The sequence below is a fragment of the Streptopelia decaocto genome (assembly GCF_964273445.1).
Source record: "Streptopelia decaocto genome assembly, chromosome: 7".
In the NCBI taxonomy this organism is placed as follows: domain Eukaryota; kingdom Metazoa; phylum Chordata; class Aves; order Columbiformes; family Columbidae; genus Streptopelia; species Streptopelia decaocto.
The window spans coordinates 61,472,518-61,494,085 of NC_138661.1; the positions used below are offsets into that span (position 1 = coordinate 61,472,518).

A 21,568-nucleotide genomic window follows, 5' to 3' on the forward strand; every position below is an offset into this window, starting at 1 on the left:
ATGATCCTGAGGGTCTCTTCCAGCTGAAGTGATTCTATGATTATAGATTGGGATGTCATGAACTGTGGTATAATCAACTTTCTCACTGTTTGTGTATTATCACATAGACCCAACTCTAGTATGAAGAAGTCAAGCTCTCTACTCTCCATTTCTCATAAACTTGCTGATTCAGTTCAACTACTTGCCTATCCCAAATGCAGATTCTAAGATGGCTTAAAAGGATTTTAGGTGAGAATTCCCTAAGGAAAAAATTGAGGGAATACAATGGGCGAGTGAGAAAGCAATCAAAACATCTGGGAAGAGGTATGCTTGGAATTCGATCTGCAAGTATGTTTGCTGTTTCTCTACAAAAGCATAGCCTGTGGATTTGGTGAAAATCCCAGTGTCCCCAAAACAGCAGCACTTCTTAAAGTGTATTTTAGATATTTTGTGCTTGATTAGAGGAAACATATCTGTTGTGGCTGGCATTGCCTCTTTGTTTACCATATGCAGCCTATATGGGCTGCAGTGTAAACTCTTTGGACCTTCAGTTAATGCAAGCTGAGGCTGTAGTGCTTGAGCAGTGTTTCTCAACAAGATCATGTTATTGAGGTACATATTTTGGTTTCCTTGATGTCAAATTAATGTTTTAATTCTACCTTATAAGAGTCAGTGCATGCTCTTGTCCTTCCATGGTGCTATGCAAAATGCCTTCCATTTTGGAATAAAACACATCAGTGCATTTTGTTTCAAAACCGTATTTCTGCCTGTTCAGTTTTCAGTAATATTTTTCCTGTTGGGTTTACGTATGGGATAGAGAACTAGAAAACTGCATCTCAGTGGCAGTTCTAATTCATAATCTTATTAGGGTTTGCTGTTACATCGCCAAGCTGCTTCCCTCATCAGTTCTGGAATGTGATGGTATTAGACTGTACTGATTAAAGTTTTATAGTCACCAAATCAGATTAGCCGTTGAGTCACCTGACTAGGTTGGGTTTGCAGTCATGTGATCCAGCGCCCCGCTGGGCTCCCGCTGGGAGCCGAAACAAGGTAGTTTGCTTTGGAGATGTTCTTAAGTATCTAACAGCATGGGTCGTGGATTATGGCTGCAAAGAAGATGGCTTCATTTTCCTGATCTTTGAACTAGCTAGAATGGGATAAGTTTGAAAGTGCGGGATCTTCAGGCCATGAGCCAACAACTGGAAAGAATGTTTAATCCGGGAAGTTCTGACACCAAAAGACCTGAGTGTTTTTGGGTTTTGTTTGGTTTTTTTTCAATATGAAAAAGCTTAAAGGCTACTTATCCAATCGGTCTGTGGAAAAAAACAAGGATTAGTGGGAGGGTTTAAGACATACCAGTTGTATGATATTATATAAAACATGATACGATTTTCTTCAGAAAGTCTCTGGATGTTACCTAAATGTATCCCTGTGAGTATACTGAACAACAGCAAGGGGAAAAAAATTAGACCAGCTCTTTTAAAATATAAGTAAATAAATTAGGAGGCATGAGTTAAAGCAGTAGTGCTGAAGACAATGGTTTAATAAATCATAAAAATGTTATTTAATATTTTGGTAATTTGACATTATAAAAAACATACAGCATAGTATTACTGAAACTTTCGGAACAGTAATATTGCATATGTGTTGTAAGTTGAATGTACTGTCTTAATAAGCATCATACAGATTAGTGGTATATTTCATAGAGGTTATTTTTCTTCTGTTTATGATAAAAAGAGGTATTATGATTTTAAAAAATCATATTAATTTAAAAATACTTGTAAGATAGGACTAAAAGCAATGGGAAAAACCCCCAACTGAACAACTAGAAAAGTAGTATTGTTTGTATTATGGCTTTTGATATTCTGTATTATTTTCCAAACTGGGTTCCATGTCCATATAAAACTTCAGGATTAAAAACTAGAAATTAAGGCAGGTTGATTCTAGCCTTTTCAGATGCTTAACATCCAGAAGTGTATTTAAAATTGAATACGAATGGCTGCCCTCAAAATCACTTCAGCATGTCAGTGGAAGAGATGAAGAGTAAACTTTGCGTTTTAACTGGGAAAACATAATTTAAATCCTTTGATATTTTGAGTCTTTGTTTTTTGTCTTTCAATTGGATCTGCACATATTTCATTACGTAGGCATTTCTAACGCCAGGTAAATAATGTAGGGACTTATGAGTTATGGAAAGGTTAATACCTGTGACTTTTCAAGTATAATTTGTTAGTGCAGTTTATACAAAAGTACAAATTAACTTATATTACATGTGCTTTTAGAGCCCAAGCTTCACTGAATATCTGTAAAGATATATGTATCATTCAAATTAGTTTATAGTTGCTATAACACTTTTTCCTGATATGCTGGTATTATGAAGTTTAAGAAATGATGCATCTCAGATTTCAAAAAAGCATCATATTTTCTGCTAAGTTTTTAGGCCTTTTAGTCTTCAAAGGCATTATTCCAAATAACTGTGTTATTTCTGTTACAAATCTACAGTATCAGGAGGTGCTGGAATACAGGCCATTTTTGCTCCTCACCTACGTTGTGGGATTTTATAGAATACTTTTTTTTTAGCTATTCTTTGTCCATCATCTCTGCAATATTGTGAGACCTGAAACCTCTGAAATGCTTTAGCAAGGGACTTTGAGGGCTGTCCATGGCCATGATCACCTTCAGAATTCTTTTAAAACTGTAGCTCACCTCCGTTTGCTGAAATATTTTTAATGAGTTTTCGTAATGGAGATTTTTCCTTCTCTTCTAATGTTAGCCAAAACAAAACAATAATGTTTCAACAAGAAATACTTCCGCAGTAGATTCTGAATTTAAAAGTAAAGAAAATCTAGGTCACAAGTCTTCTAGTTGCACAAACCCACCTGGCTGATCTATGAAGGAAATGTTATTGCTAATTATTCCTGTGCTTACAAGTGACTTCTGGCTCCTGTGCTGAACTGTAGCATCTGTATTGCTGACACTGGTTTTAGGATTAGCTTTCAACAACTGGCTCTGGCATCTGCTGAGGTAATGACAGGCGGGTTGGGTGACATTCAGAGAGTTCCTGCTCTGGGGTAGAATGATGAACTAAGAGTTAACTGAGAATAAAACTCAAAGCCTCAATATTTGCAAAGATGGGGATCTTCCCCAACGTGCTGGCATGTAAGGATTTAACTTGTTAGTGAGTCCCACAAATCTGCAACCTCAGCTTTCCAGTGTCCTGGCCAGTGGTGCAATTTGATCACTGTGGCTTCCGTAAATATTCCAGGCAGGTAGGTTAATGCTACCATGGTTATTCAGCCACTGCCAGTGTGGAAGGAACTTCAGATAGTGTAATATCCTCTCACAAGCATTTTTCCCCCTTTTTGCCCATTCTGTCTTAGATTGATGAACTATTCAATCTTTGGTCTGATAAACACAAGCAAAAGAGCAGTGGTTGAACTGAAATGCATACAGGTGTGTTACAAGGAGCCACATGTAGTTTAGTGCTGTGAATAGTGATACAGTGACCGACCCAGCTGAGGGTGATGCTAGTTCTGGCTTTCCCAAGTGGTGATGTTGGTCACTGACTCCATGGAAATGCACAATCTGCAGGTTTAACTGGGGACAAGAGACTGCAGAGTCATAGGAACATTCAGATGTATTTGATGGGCTTCATCTAGTTTCATAGCATCAAGACCATCCACAGAACAGGAGATGAACCAAGATGAGCTGCTGTAAATAATTCTGCAGAACTATGTAACTAAACCTGTGTTGAGCACAGAGACAGAATTCCTGCTTGCTTTTCAAGAATCGTGGCTGTTTAAGAACTTTTTTAGAATGGTAAACTAATTAGGTCATTGCGAATTAGATAAAATAGGGATTTTGGACTTTAAGTAGACAAGAATTAAAATTTAGATCTTTCAGCATGTTGTTAAGTGAAACAGCAGCAAGCAATCTAGTAAAACTCACTTTAAATATAAAAAGCCAGATCTACTACTGCCTACTTAAGAAAAGCTATATTGTTTCAAATTTGGAATAATATTGCGGTTGATGGAAAATAAAAGGTAGAAGACACTGCGTATCTGGCTTCTTTTTGTAGCCAATCTGTATTTTAGCAAACTGTTTTACTGTTTGTTTTACTGTTGAAACCTTTTTATTGTATTCACAAGAATATGAAAAAAGTTTTGGTTATAGGAGTATAAATGCATCATAAGAAGGTGCTTGAGTTGCATGGCTGCTATGTTTTTTTTTTTTCCCCAGGTGCTATTTTGCATTTTGTGTGAGGGTATGTATGTAAGATGAATAAAAATAAATTAATATTTTAAATTGTAGAAACTACAACAGATTGAGAGAAACTGAAATATCATCAAGGTCATAGAAACAACAATACTGTAACTGGTAACTGCAGAATAACAGCTAGAACAAAGATTATACAATCATATTATTTGTATAATCTTGGTTCTTACAGAACTCTGTTGTAAATGGGACAGACTTAAGGTTGTAGTTGCCAGTGTAAATGTGAGCTTCAGTAATTGTTTCAAGGTCCTACCTTGTTTCTGTAGGAAAATAATACCTGTTATTTCATTGCAATGGGGGCCTCATTCTGGAGGAAGTAATTTATATGAATTTTTAGTTGTAAGACTTAAGTATACTTGATTCTAATTGCCCTTCAGTTTCCATATTTTCCTTATTTCTGTGAATTAGAGCTGTCTGTGTCCCTAGCAAAGGAAGAAAGGTAATTGAGCTTCCTTTAAATACAGGTTTATGTTTCTGAGAAAGCTGTTGCACACTTTTGGAGCTGTGTGTTTCCATCATTTATCAGCTGTGCTTCCATTGGTCCAAGGAGTGTGAACAGTGTTTGCTATTGATGTTCTCATGCTATTGTGAAGCCATAGTCATTATTTTTTTAATAGAATTTTTAACATTTCTGGCATAAGAGACCTAAAGTTGACAAACACTAAATGGTAGAAGGATCATCAGTCTTTTCATCATGTACAGAATATTTACGAAAAGAGCTGTATGACTAGTCACTGCTTTTCCTTTTAAAAAGGTGATGGATTATGAAGGAAAGGGCCAGCCAAATGGTGTGCTTTTGGAACAAGCTAAGTTAGTAATTTTAGATGAAATAAAATCTAATCGCTTACTAAAAACTTAAAGGGTTTCTAAGAAGGCTATTTAGTCAGAGAGACATGATATTAGAGGTATAATTATTGTTTCTGGCATGTTTTCCTGTTTTACAAGTACTTGTGTCCGTGTTTGAAGTTTGAGTTTGGGCTGGTTAGCTGTGGTGAAAGAAGCCATATATGTTCTTTTTGGTAATGAGTTTGGGATCAGTGATAAAGTGGCTTGTGGGGTTGGAGAGTGCTCAATATCTTGCAGGTATGCTGCACCTCAGCCTATAATCATTTGCTAAATTTTTGAAAGGCACATCTACTTATTTGATTCACTAAGTAGTCAGTTTTCTCACTTATTATTGTGTCAGATGTATCTTTTACTTTAAACCATGAAATTAAATAATAGTTTATGCTGGCTTTTTATTTTAGTTCATGCATTTAAAACCTGGAACTCAGATAAAAAGGTAGTTTCAGAATAAATTCAGTATATTATTTATGAGTGGAGCAACACATTAGCATCGAGTTCACAATAGATCATATCGCTTTTATTCCATCTTACAAGCTTAGCAGCACAAACAGAATAATCAACATATTATTTGGCTGTCATCTGCTGAACAGAAACCAGAGATCACAAGGAGGTTTTCCCTAGCTGCAGTGATGGCCTTTTTGTTCCAAGCCCCCATCTGGGAGGGCCATGGTGTGTTATCATATGGAACGCGGGGTTTTCTGTAATCTGCTTAGCTGCACTGCAGTTTGAATCTTTATTCCATGTTTGTGTAATTTATAATTTTAATGAGACCATGGCTCTTGTGGGCTTTGAAATATATTAAAAGCTCTTTTGTGCATATGCTTTTGTTCTTGCTTAATAGGCTCAGTGTATTTAAAACTGATGAATTTTTATTCATGGATTTGGATGTCTGGGGATTAACTTAGACTGAATATCATTGCACTCATCTATTGATGGTTGGAACTTTTTTTAATACTAGCATCTGTAAGTGCAGAAGAAATTACAGAACTTGTGTTTTATACATAAACTAGCTCAGAAATAACGAATAAAATTTTATTGAGCAATGAGAAAAAGTACTGATCACAGTTTTTTTACTGTGTAAACTTACATGAAATACAATTTGTGCTATGGATCCGTGTACATGTGTGTATTTAGAACTTCATAAACCAATTTGGGAAAGCTGTCAAAATTTTTGTAGAATAATAGCAGTGGCAAGCAGTTGATGTGCATTTTTCCTCTTCAGGTAACGTGAAAATGTTAATACTGAGCTGACTTTGTATTTCCTTTCTACTGTTTTTTTAACACATTTTTAAATGCAGAGTATGCACGAAATATTTCATTAGAAGATGATGCTTGAAACTGGGAAGTATTGATGAAGAATATACAGAAATATTCCTTGTTACTATTGTTGTATTTTCTGACAGTGCTAAAACTGGTCTTGCTTTTTGCTTTTGAATTTTTCAAATGTTCAACAATAGCTTTAATTTACTATTTGTGTGAAGACCCTGTACTGTGTGATTTCTGTGTTCATAAACCACCATGGAGTACTCTTCAGTGATGGCATTCTCATCTGAGACTAGCACTGGGGATAACATTAACAGACTTGTATTTCTTTCTAAACAGTCTGGCTGATGGTAAATAGGGTTTTCTGGCTTTGTGGTGGTTTTTATTATTATTGTTCTTGGGCTTGTGGTGTGTGTGTGTTTGTGTTGTGTGGTGTTTGTTTGTTTTGTTTCCTCCAGCAAACAATCCTCTTTGAAGTGACAAATATTTTAAGTAAATAGCCTTTTTACTGGTCAGTGCATAGGGGAATTATTTACCTCTCTTCTGTTCACTGCCTTGAGTAATATATCCAAAAATACCTGCCTGCTACTAGAAGGTGCATCAGCACTGGGAAGTGCGGGAGACATGTGGGCCATGGACAACTTTAGTTTCTGTAGGTCATAATTTTTTTTAAGTGCCTAATGTGAAAATTGGGCATGTAACTCTTTGTCTTAGTTAATTAAAATTAATTTTAAATGTTTACATGTTTACGTCTCGAAAATGAATTTAAGATAAGTGTATGTATACTCAGAATATAGTTATCTGACCCTTGTCACACACATGGTGTGTTTTTCTCAGTCACCAGGAAAGTCACTGTGCTGTCTGTCAGACCTTTGGTGTTTGTCCTGTGACACTGTTACAGGGAACTGTTAAGTGAATGTTTGGGCATCCCTCAGAGGCTCACACTTGCCATGTATGACCATGCTTTTGCTCAGCTATTTGGATTTTGCTGTTCAGCAGAGATGAGTGTGTAGAGCTGCAGAGGAAGGCAGAAGCCCTGGAATGCATCTGACCATTAAGACACTGGTTTATACAGGGTTGTGGGATTGGTAGGAGTTTCTTCCCAAAGATAAATAGAACCAGTGAGAACTGCTTGAAATCTGTTTTGAAAAATTGCTCATTCTGATATAGGTAGCCCTTAGTTATTTAAAACCAGAGCATTGCATTGTGTGAATTTATGTTTACAGGATTGAGCTCCTTGTCAGTTTGAGATGAGTGGATGAAGGAGCATTTGTTGGAGACAAACTGCCAGTGCCGAGTAGAGATACTGTGCAAAAATAATCTTCTCTTCCAGAATATCACCAACATTTTTCAGATTTGCCAGACCAAATCCAGTGTTTCTTCTAGAGAAAACCAACAGCTAGAAATAAAAGTCAAGTTGTGCCTGACCTCCTGCAAAGAAAGACCTTTTGAAAGTTGTTCCTTGTTTTCCTTTAGATGTTTGGAATCCTCATATTATAAACAGATTATTTAAAATATTTTGTATTTATTAAGTTGTGTATCTGATATGGGAAGAATCTTTCTCAAGAAACATGATATACACCCTTCATTGTTCTTGCACATGTAACTAATTTCATGCAGAAGTTTTAAAATAATAGTTGAATATAAATAACAGCTCAAACATAAATACCTACATAGTCTAGTAGGTGTGCAGGTTTTTTTTTCTGTTTTGGGATTTTTTTCAAGTCATTTCAATATAACTCTTTGGGACAAAGATGGTGCAAGTTATAGGATCACCTTGTGTGAAGAAGAGTGTCTGGTTAGAAGCAGAGAATGTTAGGAGAGGAGTTTCTGTTAGCTAAGGAAAAACTGATAAATGATCACTAAATATTCAATGAATATTCAGAATTAGGAAGCATTATATAAATCAAATGTGACTAGAAATTATTCATTATAGTGAAAAATCGATTCAGTTTCAAGTCAAATAATTTGTGTAGCCACACTTTCATTGGCTGGAACTTCTATTTTCCTGTATTTAAAAATTTGACACCATATGTTAAACTCTTACACAAATCTCTTGGTTATCTGGAAATGATAAATCTGCTCATTGATTTCCTAATTTTATTATGTACACAGTTAATTGTAATCCAAAGATTACAGCAAACAAGATGCTAATTTCTAGCCAACCTATGTACATCTCCCTCAGAGTGGGATTGTTACAGAAGCAGCGAATACAAAGAGAATACCATTTGTGCTATCCTCACAGGAGCTGTCAATAAAAGATGTAATGGGGGATTTAGGAATCTGGAAATGGGCAACTAATTTATGTGAATCTATTTTATTTCAGCTAGAAAGACCGAGCTCTGTTTCGTCTGCGCTGCATATTGCAGAGCACAGGCTGTCTATAGAAAACCAGGCGGCTGCATATGGATAGTCCCTTGATATCATTCACTTGCTGTGTAATCTTATTATGCAAAGTTCTAATCTTCACCTAGAATGAATGCCTCTGGGTCAGAATATAGTCATATCAGGGTTTTTGAGGTCATGTTTTGTGATCCTTAGCTTATTCTTCTAAGTAGAGCTGGGATTTAAAGAGTATTCCCCAGACACTAGCAGAGATAGATGGCAGAGCCTGCTGCCTTTTTGGAAGACAAGACCAACATGAGGTCCCTGGTAGGATTAAACTTGATTTGTAGCTGTAGGATTTTTTAACAGATGTATTATTGGACAGGGAATAGGGGGCCACCAGCACAGCGAAATTGGATCACGATTGGCATTCTCAGGGAGTCCGCTGGCTGCTAAAACAGCAGCTGCATGTGGATTTGACTTCTTTCAGGTGAAGCGACTTCCAGTCATTTGGAAAGGATGGGATGAAAAGGAACCTTGGTGATAATTTTGATGTCTGCAAGATTTAGTACCAATGTAATGGGATTATCGGTAACACCTTCACTGCAGAAAAAGCCACCTGGCGCTATAACTGGCAGCGACTGAGAACTAATCCTTTCCCATCTCTTGGATGTCATTCATGAGGCTCAAAGTGATTTCCACCCTGCTAGCTGTGATTAATTTTATAAACAAACAAACAAAAAAAAAATCAAACTATGAAGGCACTGGCAATGGAAGGGAAAGGGAACAGAAGATAATAGTAATTACATTTTGCATTTTATTTGCTGTAGGAGATAAACTTGACAGTTCTTGTAAAAAAACCAAATTGTATTCTATGTGATGAATATGAATGTGTAATTTTTAAAATCAGTGTCTGTTTGGTATAAAAAAGTGTCTCAGCATAAAATTTTCAGCTACCTACTATAGTAGGTAGTACCTGGAAGTAATGACAACAGGTTTTATGCCATTAGTTCTGCAGTAAGGATGTTTATACAACAGATCCATTAAGTTTTCAAGGGGCCTGTGACTTAAATAATTTGTTTTATTGTGCTTAATGGTCTTATGCTGTATCTGGTACAGTTGCCTGCTGACAGCGCTTTGTATTAAAATTAATTGTGTGATGTGGAAAATGTTCAGCCGTTTACCTTCTTGTGATCGACAATATAGCGTTGTCTTAAAAATTTACTGAAAAATAGTTTTATGCACAAACAATTATATTTTACTCAAGCTTAAGCTAGAACAATTATAAGAAATAATTGTTTTTTGTTTTATTTTTTAAATAAACTAGTCAGGTTTTTTGGACTGGGCTTTACTCTTCCTACAACCATTTACTTACTGACTAGATATTGTTACTTCAAACTACAGGGAAACTCTCAGGACTGTAGTTACTCTGTGGGATGAATATTATATGTCTAAAGATGAACCGTAATGTTAAAAACAAACCCCAATCCTCTGAAGTTGTCTTGTTAGGTTCAAGCTGTGTATAATCCAGGTACTACATATATACATTAATTTGAAATGAACTTTCTTGTGTAGTAATAAAAAGCCTTATATGACTTAATTTGAAATTAACTTGTGTAGTAATAAAGAACGTTATATAAGAGGTAAGAATTTTTTCATCATCACAAACACCTGACAAGCTGGAGCATTAAAAAATCCATTGTGCCACATTTATAAACTGCGATGAGTGAAATTTGTGTCTCAGGGGTTTAAGAATTTATTTTAAGAGAACGGGGAACAAAATTTGAGACCTCTTCACCATGTACTATCCTTGTGGTTAGTTCTATACCGTGACAGCTCCAGCAGTAGGTAAAGCTCACCTGGAACCCTGCGTTTCCTTGAATAATTCACAAATGTATCCCTCCTAATTCGGAGTCACTCAGAGACATCAGAGACAAATGTGTGTTCAGTGTAACTACAGGGAAGTCCATGTCATCTAGAGTCCAACAGGGAATCAGTTGCAATCAGTTTGAAACTTATTTTCAGAGACATATAGCAGTTGTTTGCAGTTTCATAATAAAAAAATACTGATAGTAGCCTGATAGTTCTTGGCATGAGAAGTTTACATTTTCTCTTAGTGAGCCTTTCGTTACTGTTCCATTCCACATCTACCTGCTCCAGCCAATGTAACACAATCTCTATACAATTCCTTTTTACTTGTAATATCCACAAGTGCCTGAATTCTGTATGTTCTTCTGATATTAATATAAAGTTTCTGAGTAGCATGGATCTGCAATATAGGATGGGTCTGCAGTATTTTTCTGCCTGCCTCACCTGAGCAGCAATGTGAGGATGCCTTGCTAGCAGGGGCTCTAAGGAGTACCGATGATGAACTTCTCTCAAAAGATAATTGTGGTCGTTAATTCACACTAGTTGTGCGGCACTAATTGATCTGCTGTCACTCCATCTTCCTTTTGTCACCTGCAACACATTTCTGGGCTCACAGTGGTTCTGGATCCCTGAGAGCAAAGAGTCAGTCCGTGCATTTCAGAGCACACTGGCCTGAGAAGGGCAAACCACTCGTCTGTCTACCCAAATAAATTCTGCTGAAAATGCATTTTGCTGTAAGAGTTTCCTCAGGGTGTCAGTCCATGCGCTGGGCACTGCACAGGCTAAGGAAACAATTCAATACTTTTCTGTTTTCTGCTGCATTTTGGTTTGTGAAACTTGTCAGCTAATCTTAAGGATGATGAATCACAGATTGGTCTAAGTGGATTTATTCTGGAGATCTTTTACGAAAAAAAAGGCAAGGATGTATTTTTTGGAGCTTGGTAGGGAACATTTCCCCAGAGGAGTGGTCTTCTTTTAATTATAAATACTAATTGGAAAGAACAAAAGTTACTTTTGACTGTATTCAGGCAAAATTCCCATTGTAGAGACAGTTGTGCAAGTAAAACTACACACTTTTAAATTCCTGCACTTAAATAGCAAAACATCATGAAATATAGAAGGGGCGGTCTTCATTGTTAAGCAGAGCATATTGTACATACAGCTTTTTTATTTTATTTTTAGTTGACTGCAGTTCTTTAGTAAGCTATATTTAACACATCTTAATAAATTAAGGAAATCCAGCTGTGGTTTTAATTCATTATAAACTGATAACTGAGTTCAGGAGGAATAGGTTTCTTGCATATTCTAAAACTTGCTTCAGTTAATTCAGTATGTGTGTTTTCTACTTCCTGAAATATAAATATATATAAATCTTAAGAACTGGGGCAAGAAGATACTTTAGATTAGCATTGCAGGAATTACATGTAGTCATCAGAGTTTGACTTAAATGTTTGGGGGAAGGGGTCAGAAAATATTTGCAGTCTTACGTGCTGCAGAACATCCACCACTGTACTGTAACAGAACAGAAGGACCTAATGCCTTATTTCTGTAAGCAAGTGCTTTGTAAATTAATTTTAATCAAAAGAAAGCTCTGCAAAGCCTCCAGAATTCCTACCAACAACTGTGTTCTTTTTCTAGTGTAGTCTTACTTAGGCAAGCCATTGAGGACTCCGCTGTCCTTAATTTTGTCTAGTTCTTCAAGCCTTTTTTCATTTGCTTGATTGTCATTTCACTTTTAAGGTTTTGGTTGAATACTTGATTGCTCCAGTTTTCTGAATGTAATTTCAGTTGTAAAATATCTTCAAGTCACTTCAGACGGTTTGATGCTTCTCTGTTTTGCTGTTGAGTGCTCAGCATTAAATACTAGTGCGTGAAGAAAACCAGTGATTTAAGTTGCACTATCTTCACACAATTAAAACAACCCTATCATGTGTTATTTAATAAATAACTGCATCTGAGTTACAGTATGTGGCCCAGTCAGGAATCAAAGCCTGCATTTTGAGGGATGATTACAGCTTTCCTGATTCCATTTGGCCAAACCTGGTGAAGGGGGGATGTTCTCATAACTATTGCAGGTGTTTAGACATGTGGCAAGTAAGCCTGGCCACAGCCTGGAGTAGAAGCTCAGTGGGGTCAGCAGAGAGCACTGACACCGTTCTCTCCCATTAGTTTCTCTATATTTGGCAAAGGTGGGGTTTTTAAATTATTATTTGTTTTCTTTTGTTTCAGCTCCTACTCAACTGAATCTCACCAGTGAGCTGGTGAGAGGGATCAATAGATTGTACACATGGAAGGCTCTGCATAGTAAATTAAAAACTGCTTAATTTGAGTTTAAACTGTATTCATCTCCTCACATAGATCTGATTGTTTGGTGGTTTTATTCAGTTTGTTTGTTTTTTAAATATTTTCCATCAATTGTTAGATACAAAAGATAGTTTTGTAAACTTTAGGTTGTTTGTTATCAAATAAATGATATTCTTCTGTTTTACTATAGACTAGAAGCAGCTGAAGGACGTAACACTGTGCCATGCTTCGCAATGCCCTAGGAAAAACCTTTCGATTTCTTGGCTACACTGTGCAATATGGCTGCATAGCGCATTGTGCCTTTGAGTACCTTGGAGGAATTGTTGTGGTAACTTCTCTTTTTCATGCCATTTAAAAGAAAGTAAAACTATGATACTGAAATTATTCTGTGTGATAATGCCAATATTTCAGGTTTCTTCATCATTTTTTTAAGCCTTTTCAAAGTGTTTAGTAAATGCCTCATTTTTTGAACGTAGGCTCGGCCTTTATGAAGTCATTTCTACTTCAGCCATTTGTCCTTTTTGCTAAGTTAGTGCTCGAGGCATCACTGAACCAAATGGGAAACTGTGATTAAGCATTTTGCAGCGTACATTCTTCCAGAAAGCCTGCAGTCCCTAATAATGCCATAGGAAATGCTTCTGTTTTCAACCCTGGGCAGATTTCTGGATGTTCGATGCTGCCTCCCCCTCCTCCCTGTTTCTAAACGTGGCACAAGCTGCTGTTGGCCGTAGCGGATTTTTGCCGTGAGCTGCTCTTGCAGCTTCTGCGATGATTCCTTTCTGCAGAGGCTGAAGCGAGGGGTCAGGTCGCAGTGCTCCGGGTGCTGCTCCTAATAATTCCCTGCAGATGGGGTACAGAAATAAATCTGCAGGGGCCCGTAGCACCTCGTGTGGTTCAGGACCCGTCCTGAGCGCATCCGGAGCTGCAGCAGTTAGAGATGCCCTATGAGCTGCCCCCACCTGTTACACATAGCAGGATCTCACTTTAAGTGTTCGTTACATGTTTTCTAATTTATTAGCAAATACTTTGAATATTAATGTATTTTAGATAAAAGTAATTGGAAATAGTAATTTTTTTTTTCTCATTTATTTTTAATTTGCAGTGTTCTGGACCTTCAATGGAACCCACCATTCAAAATTCTGATATTGTCTTTTCGGAGACCCTTAGCCGCCACTTTTATTGTATTCGAAAGTACGCTTCTCTTTTTTAGACTAGATTTTACATTCAGTTCATAACTGCAGTCTATCCGTTCTTTATTTACCCTATATTCTTCTGCTTCTAAATTGTGCTTTTTTTCATAAGTCTCCTCTCGTTGTGTGTGATGGAAGCCAGAGTAATCAGCACATACAGCCCACTGAGCAACTTGTCAGGATTCATTTAGGATAAAGTCCACATCACTTTTACAGCTTTGTCCAAAAAATTGAAAAATTCCCCTTGTTTTTTTTCCCTATACCAGTTCTATTGTGTGACTGTAACTTCCCCTCTCTAAGCAGTTTCATCTCGAAAACCAAGCTGTAGGTATTGCTGTGCGCAGGTGGGTTGTTAGCAAAGTGACCAAATGGTGTAAATACCGTTTATCAAGTGTCATTTTATAACTATGCTGTAGAGCCCAGGAGGCTCAGTGCCCTCACCCCTGCTGTTGTGGACTGTTTGACTGTACAATCCAGTGTGTATAATCAGGAGGCATAAGTAATATAAGGTCTTACAAACTCGGATGTTTGAAGTTTCACTGGAAGAATAACATTTGAACAGTGATATTTAAGAACACAGAATCAATTAAAATGTGTTCTTATATGTTTTAGAAATGATCCAAGTAACAAATAATGTCTCCAAGTGTAGATAAAAAAACCCTGTGTGTAAAAAGACACTGTGAATAAAACTGAAAAAAAACACCACAAAATTGTACACAAAAATTTCCAGCAGAAGAATGTATGTGAATATTTTTGAAGTATACACATTGACGTACATGTATTCAGCCAAATAGTTTGTACTTAGAGTTCTTCTGTTTGTTTTTGTTTCTGTTTTTTTTTCCTCTCAGAGGAGATATTGTAATTGTGAAAAGCCCAAATGACCCCAAATCAAATATCTGTAAAAGAGTAATTGGCTTGGAAGGGGATAAAGTCTGCACAAGCAACCCTTCAGATTTCCTTAAGAGTCACAGCTATGTAAGTATTAGAGTTTCTTGCTTTGTAAATTAATGCTTACTTAAATAGGCTTGGTAGTTTGTAAAGGATTTGCAGTATTTGAGTCTTATCATGTTCGTAAGTTATTCTTTCTTCTTCTGTATGTACAGTAAAATGTTGTAAGCTCTGTTTATGGCAAGCTGTCGTTCCTGGTGTCTTTTGTTTCTGTAGGAAGTGTAGGCAGATGATATTTTTGCTCTGCCCTTTGCTTAGGTCGTCTTCTCTGGTGGAAGATGCTAAAATTCTCAGCACAAAGTGCACTACTGATGGCAGACTCAAGGTCTTAAGGCAAAACTGTTTCTGTATTTTAAACAGTAAGAAGTGAAAAAATTGTCTTTGCAGTGGTTTTGAGGATTTTGCTTTCAAAATAATACTTTTGTGTATCTCTCTGTTTCAATAAAACAAAATTGTAACTTTTCTGAGTATGGTTGGAAAGGTAGTACTTCTAACTTATCTAAAAAGTCAGGTACAAGATGAAATAAAAGGAAAAAATATTCTTAATGCTTACTTTGTGCAGACAGGCTTCAAGAATTTAAGAAAGATTTGTGACAACGTGTTTTCAGCAACTTCTTTTTTAGGCTATCATTACAAAAATGATGAGAAATTGCATTTTTGACCAGTACCTCTGTTCAGCACCTTGTGGAGACATCAGGTTTTGCACAGGTGTTTTAAATCTTAAAAGACAAATATTCTGTTGCTTTTTCATATCCACTTCATCCTCACAATTACCGCAAGAAGAATTGATGTGAGGCCCATGGCTTAAGTCCTGTGGTGTGAAGGTGGAGAATTTCATGGAACTCTCCTTGCAGCCAGGTACCATTTATGATAGATAAATCCTTTAAAGAGTTTAGCTATTGTAAGGACAACCAGTATCATCATCAGCCCTTCAGGTACCCTTGCTGCTTTTGTATGCAGCAGCTGGAGTCCGTCCTTATTAAAACCGATGACAAAATTCTTGGCAATGTTGTGTCTAGATTTGGTGTCTGGATTTAGTCAAGACCTAGAACCAGAAGGTAAGGACACCACTCATACTCTGTTCTGAGAGGTTGAATTTGTTGTTTCTTTCACTCCAGTCCCAAGGCAAAACATTTCAGGCTCCTGCCTCTAATCTGCCCTTCTGATCAAGTGCCACTGGAGCTTCTGTCACACCGCTGTCACCCCTGGGCAGAAAGAGGGGGCTCATTCTCCGTTAGGTTTTGAAGGGGAAGACAGGGCATTTGTGTTTTTTTTCCATAGATGAAATTGTGTTACCAATTAATCAAGGAAAAAACCCAACCATACGACTCCAACCAACCTTTCTTACCAAGCTGAAGAAATTTTCCAGCTCCTATAGGAGTAGTAATTTAGAGGAAATATGAGTTTCCCAGAGCAGACTGACCAGTAATGGAAACCTGAGTTCTGTGTATGCTGCTTGATGCAAACTGAATTACTCTGAGCATCTTCCTCACTTATCTGAGTCTTGGAAAGGAAGTTTGGGAAAGGTTTGTACTTAAGAGGATGGCAGCCTTTTTGGAAACCCTGAGGTGATCCAATGACTATTCAGCAGAAAAATTTCTGCCCTTGGCATAAGATTTTTTGTCTTCAATTTTAATATAAAGCGTAAGGAGAATGAGAGGCTGAGGGATGCAGGGTCCACTTCTTGTTTTCCTGTGTATGTTTTTTGTAAAGGCTAATGTGTGGCAATACAACAAAGTGACATCCAAGCTTTCTTAGTTCTTACATCATCGCTTGTATCTAGGGGGAGAAATTATCTAAATGGAAATGCTTTCGTTTGTTAGTGCCTATCTGTTTTCCTCCTATCTTTAGTGGTTGTTGAAGAGCTAGATCTTTCCATCTGTTCAGGGGACACTTCCTTTACAGAAGAGTATATTCTCAACATAGGCATCTGCACTTTATGCTCATAACTTACACTGGATTACTCACTAAGTAAATTGTTCTTGAAGAGATGTGTCTGTTTTCAGGGAGCTGTCTACTCAGATTCCCTATTTTAGTGAACCACTGTGTACCAGCTTTTAATTCAAACACAAAATTCTTCAAAGCAAATAGCAGCCGCAGATGTACAGAGAACTGGCTGTTTGTTTTGTTGGTACTTCCCTGAGAACCCTGAGTTGGGCTTTTGATAATAAAAAATATTGTCAAAACTCTGTGGAACGGCCTTGGCCGGGATCCCGAAGGGCCAGCAGCGCAAACGGGGCTGTCAGGCTGCCGGGGGACCGTACAACCACAGGCATTTCTCAATGGAGCAAAGCCTGGACTTTGCCTTGAGTGGTGCTGTTTGTATTAGGCTACTAATTGCCTTTTTTTAACCTGCGAAGTCTCCGAGCGGTGACTCAAAAGTGTGGAAAGTTGGGGGATCATTTGTTTTCATGTCAGTGAAGTGCCCGGCTTTCCTTGACTGCCTTCTCTCTGCTTTGGGGACTGATAGCGAATAGTTGTCATGTTTGCAAACTTACACAGTACAGTAAATTATCCCATGCCAGAAATATTGTTGAATTGGGTATTTGAACCTCTGTCTCATTCTTTGCTGCTGTTTGCCAACTAACGGTTAGATATGATGAGTTTGCAAGTTATTGGAGATGTCAGAATAACGTACAACAAACATACTGAACACGGCTGAGTGGGGAACCACCTCTAAGCTGCTTCTTCTCCTCACCTCAAAAGGAGAATCCTTATAGTCATCTTAGTAGGAATTAACACAGTTAGTCTGCATTTACTGTGTCAGTGTTGGCGTATTTTAGATTTTAAGTTAAGGATTTTTGTGTTTGGAAGCACTTATCGTACATGACTCTTATTCTGAAGCCTAAGAGATTGCTAAAATCGGATCCTGTTTCAAATCCTGTTTCATTCATGAATATCCTTCTCAGGATGGCTTATATAGAGATGTGAAAACTGACAACTCTGTTTACAACTTGCTCTCTGTAGGATTACACAGAGGAGATAATTTATTGCTGCAGAAAACCAAGTAGATACCTGTAGATTAAAAATCGATTGGTATAAATTAAGCATGTGCTTAAGTTAAAATCTAAGTACATTAGGAACATCTTTGCTTTGGACCCCTTATGGTACATGATGCTTCATATGCCATAGGTTGGTGCTTATCTGCAGAATGAGTAGAATCTTCCTATTTACATGAAAAGGACAAGGAAATTAGTTTTTGGAGTAAGGTGTTATAGTATTACAAAGTTAGAGAAATGTACTATTTCGTTGCACTGCCTTTTTATTGATATTTGGTATGGAATGTGAGCACTGGGCTGGCAGTTTTGCTGGGCTCTTTTTTGGTTTTGTGCTCAATGGTGGTGTTTGTAGATACAAGCAAGTGTATTTCCTGTAATGAACATTTAAGAATTCATAACATATTTTTACTGTATCAGAAGCAATAGTTAACAAGGTAAACAACTAATTTTTAGTAATGTGGTATTCCGACCTAGGTTCAGTTATTAAAAAATATCTATACTGATTTATTCATTTAACTATAAGATCTCAATAATGAGTGTTAGTAAGGAAGTTATTCAATCACAGTAAATGCCTGAAATGGCCTTTAAAAAAAACCAAATACCTGAAAGGTTAATTTTCATATTCAGGTTTTTATTTCCTGTTTTTAAAAGTCTTAATACAGATCCAGGTTTATAATTCAGATTGAGTATTCTATTGTTATATTTGAATTTGTTTTAATGCCATTTACTTTAGCTTTAATTTCTTTAGTACCATATGTTCTTGTGCTGCAGCTCCTATTTACAAATTGAAAAAGTGAGGGGTAAGTCATCGGATTAAAACAGCTTGTATGTCATAAACCACCAATATGCTAAGCCTTTGTGTCACTTAAACAAAAGTAGTACCTAATAATGTCACTTAATAGAGCCAGAGTCTGTAAATAAGGAACTGCCTTTTGCAAGTCACAGTGATAAAAAGCTGAGATACAAATCCATATCTCAGCAACACTCTGCTGGTGATCAATCACAACACACCACTAATGCTGCGAGACTCGCTGATGTGGGGGAAGTATGTTTACCTTGTGCTAAAACGAGGTTCATTGCGGAGATGGCATCTCTTCATCCTGTGGTTAACTCCAGAGCTAACATAATTCCCACGATAATGCATCTTACTGTGTTTGCAGATGAGAGAAGTGGCCTCATGCAGCGCTATTAACTCTTAAACAGTCCTTGTCAAATGCAGTAAGAATATTATGTGGGTACCAAGAATAATGTAATGATGTTAATGTAAACAACACAATATTTTAATCACTAGACAGTACTACAGACTGGATGCGCAACGTAAGGCACTGAAGAGTGGTTTGATATTTCAGAGAGCTCAATACCATTGCATAGTCTCTTCAAAAGATCCTAAATAGCAATTAAAAATAAAGTTCTCAAAATACCATTTTTTTCCTTTGTCTTTAGTATCTTAATAGCTAATTTACACTAATGGTTCAGTATTTTGGTCATCATCTAAGTTTTTATAGTTGCTGCTCAGGAAAAAGGAAATATCCTACTCCTTAGTTTTAGCATTTGACCAGCTTAAGAGAAAGTTATACCATAATTTTAAGCAGCAGGTATGATAAATGGTGGGAGAGGAGAACTGATTTGATGTATTTGTTTAGTTTGCAGATCCCTCTATATCCCAGTTTATCCCTGGAGCTAATCCTGAATTCTTTTGAGAAGTAATTTTAAATCAAAACTAAATTATTCAAAGGAAAAGAAACATCAAAAAATTTATCTATCTACTTCCCAATGTTTCCAGGGTTTCTTCTGCTCAAGTGGATCAATGTTTTTTACCTGTGGAGTTTTATTACTGATGTTTCAGAAATGTAGAATTGGCAAGACTTGACCCAGCAGCACTGGTGCTGCTCAGCACAGCCTGTCCTGGTGGCTGTGGGCTCGGGGAGGGGGGGCCATGGACATGTCTGCACCACAGCTCGGGCAGGGCCCAGCAGTGAGAGGCTCGGGTCAAACACAGCTCCAGGATCAGCTCCCACTGAGGTCTCTTACATCTTTAACAGCTCTTGGTTCCCCATGGTCTGAACCAAGATGAGACATCTGCCCCGTACCAGCTGGCCTGGAGTGTGGGCGCAGCCACCCCGGGGTGGGGACAGCACTGCCCAGGCTCTGACACCTTGCCCCACTTCTTCTGTTCAGCCAATTCAGTTCTGAAGGAAAAGCCATTAAAAAAATCTCCTCATTGATTTGAGGGAAAGTTATTTCAAGATCACTCATTTGACTTCATAGCACTAGATGCTTTTTCTCTCTGGAATAGAGTCTTGGCTGTACTGGTCAGATCAGTTGGAACCTTCTGGGTTTTATGATTCTGTTATTCCTCTGCGCCAAGTTCACTAATAACTTCTAGGAAGCTGTTCAGGATGATGAAACCAACTACTTGATGACTTGGTGAGGATTTTGAGCACCAGTTTTAGTCTGCCTACATCAGCTTTGCGTCTGAATGAAGGACCTATCTCGGTTTTTTCCTCCTCTATAAGTACTAGCTAAATCCTTCCAGTTGTTGTAAATGGTCAAATCACGCAGAGATGAGGCCTTAGATGAATGAGCAGAGATCCAGGTCACTGTGCCTGAGCTGGCAGATGATACTTTTGATTCCTTAACCCCACTCAGGGTGTTTATTGGCCATTTTTGCTACCAGGCTCAATAGCTACATCTGTACAGGTTTGCCTTTGTCCAGGGCACACCAGTAATGGTAATGGCTTTTGTGTTTCAACCAGTAAATTCCAGTTGGGATTTGAACCTGTAGGATTTCTGTTCTCAAACCTACACCTTAGGGTCACCCTGTTACATCATCTGTTTTCTGGAAAAGAAAAGAATCAAATCCTTCTTAATGACTGCTGTGAGAAAAGTCTATGCAAACTGCTAAGTAATCTTTGCTGGCTTTGTAATCAATATTTTCCTCCAAAATATTGCTCTTCTATAGATCAAGAAAGCTAATAATAGTCTGGACTGATGAATCACGGAAATATTTGGAATTTTTCTTCAGGAGTTCCTAGATGTAGTTACGGGATTTGAGGATTTTTAAAGTTTTGGCCTATGAACATCTATAAAAGATGAAAATTTCAAAACTGTAGTGGATTAAAAAGCTCAGATATTTTTTCGCTACTTAAAGCAAAGTGATTTTATTTTGAAAAGAGAACCATTGCTTTCATGCAAAGAGAGAGGTTGTAAAAAGTGTGTCCGAAATCTGGGCATTATGTTTCATTACAGTAATATTTGCTCCTAGGTTTTCTTAATCACAGAATGTTAGGGATTGGAGGGGACCTCGAAAGATCATCTATGTTATTAAGTTTTAATTTTAACTGATAATATTTTTAGAAAAGGAGCGATGGCTGATAATACATAAAATCTAGTTGCCACTAGAGATTTTTAGAATTGGATATATAGCTTTTCAGGCTGATTCAGATCAGCATATTTAACAACATACTTTAGATCTGAATAGTAAACGAGAATATTTATAGAAGTAAACAAAGCATGTAAGTGTTTGAATGATTATTTAATGCAGTTGGAAACTTTTGCAACAGGCAACCA

At 37.3% G+C, this 21,568-nt stretch overlaps 1 protein-coding gene across 3 annotated transcripts in view; it reads left to right on the forward strand.

Moving 5' to 3' along the window:
- IMMP1L (inner mitochondrial membrane peptidase subunit 1) overlaps window positions 1-21,568 on the forward strand; it is a 34,430-nt gene that overhangs the window by 2,284 nt on the left and 10,578 nt on the right. For 2 of the 3 annotated variants that reach the window (XM_082058945.1, XM_082058947.1), the window contains exons 2-4: window positions 13,057-13,189; window positions 13,964-14,052; window positions 14,900-15,026. In XM_082058945.1, the coding sequence (XP_081915071.1) occupies window positions 13,085-13,189; window positions 13,964-14,052; window positions 14,900-15,026 (321 nt within the window). In that variant the 5' untranslated portion in view covers window positions 13,057-13,084. Of the gene's footprint in view, window positions 1-13,051; window positions 13,190-13,963; window positions 14,053-14,899; window positions 15,027-21,568 lie in introns of all 3 variants that reach the window. The other variant, XM_082058946.1, reaches the window with a different exon arrangement.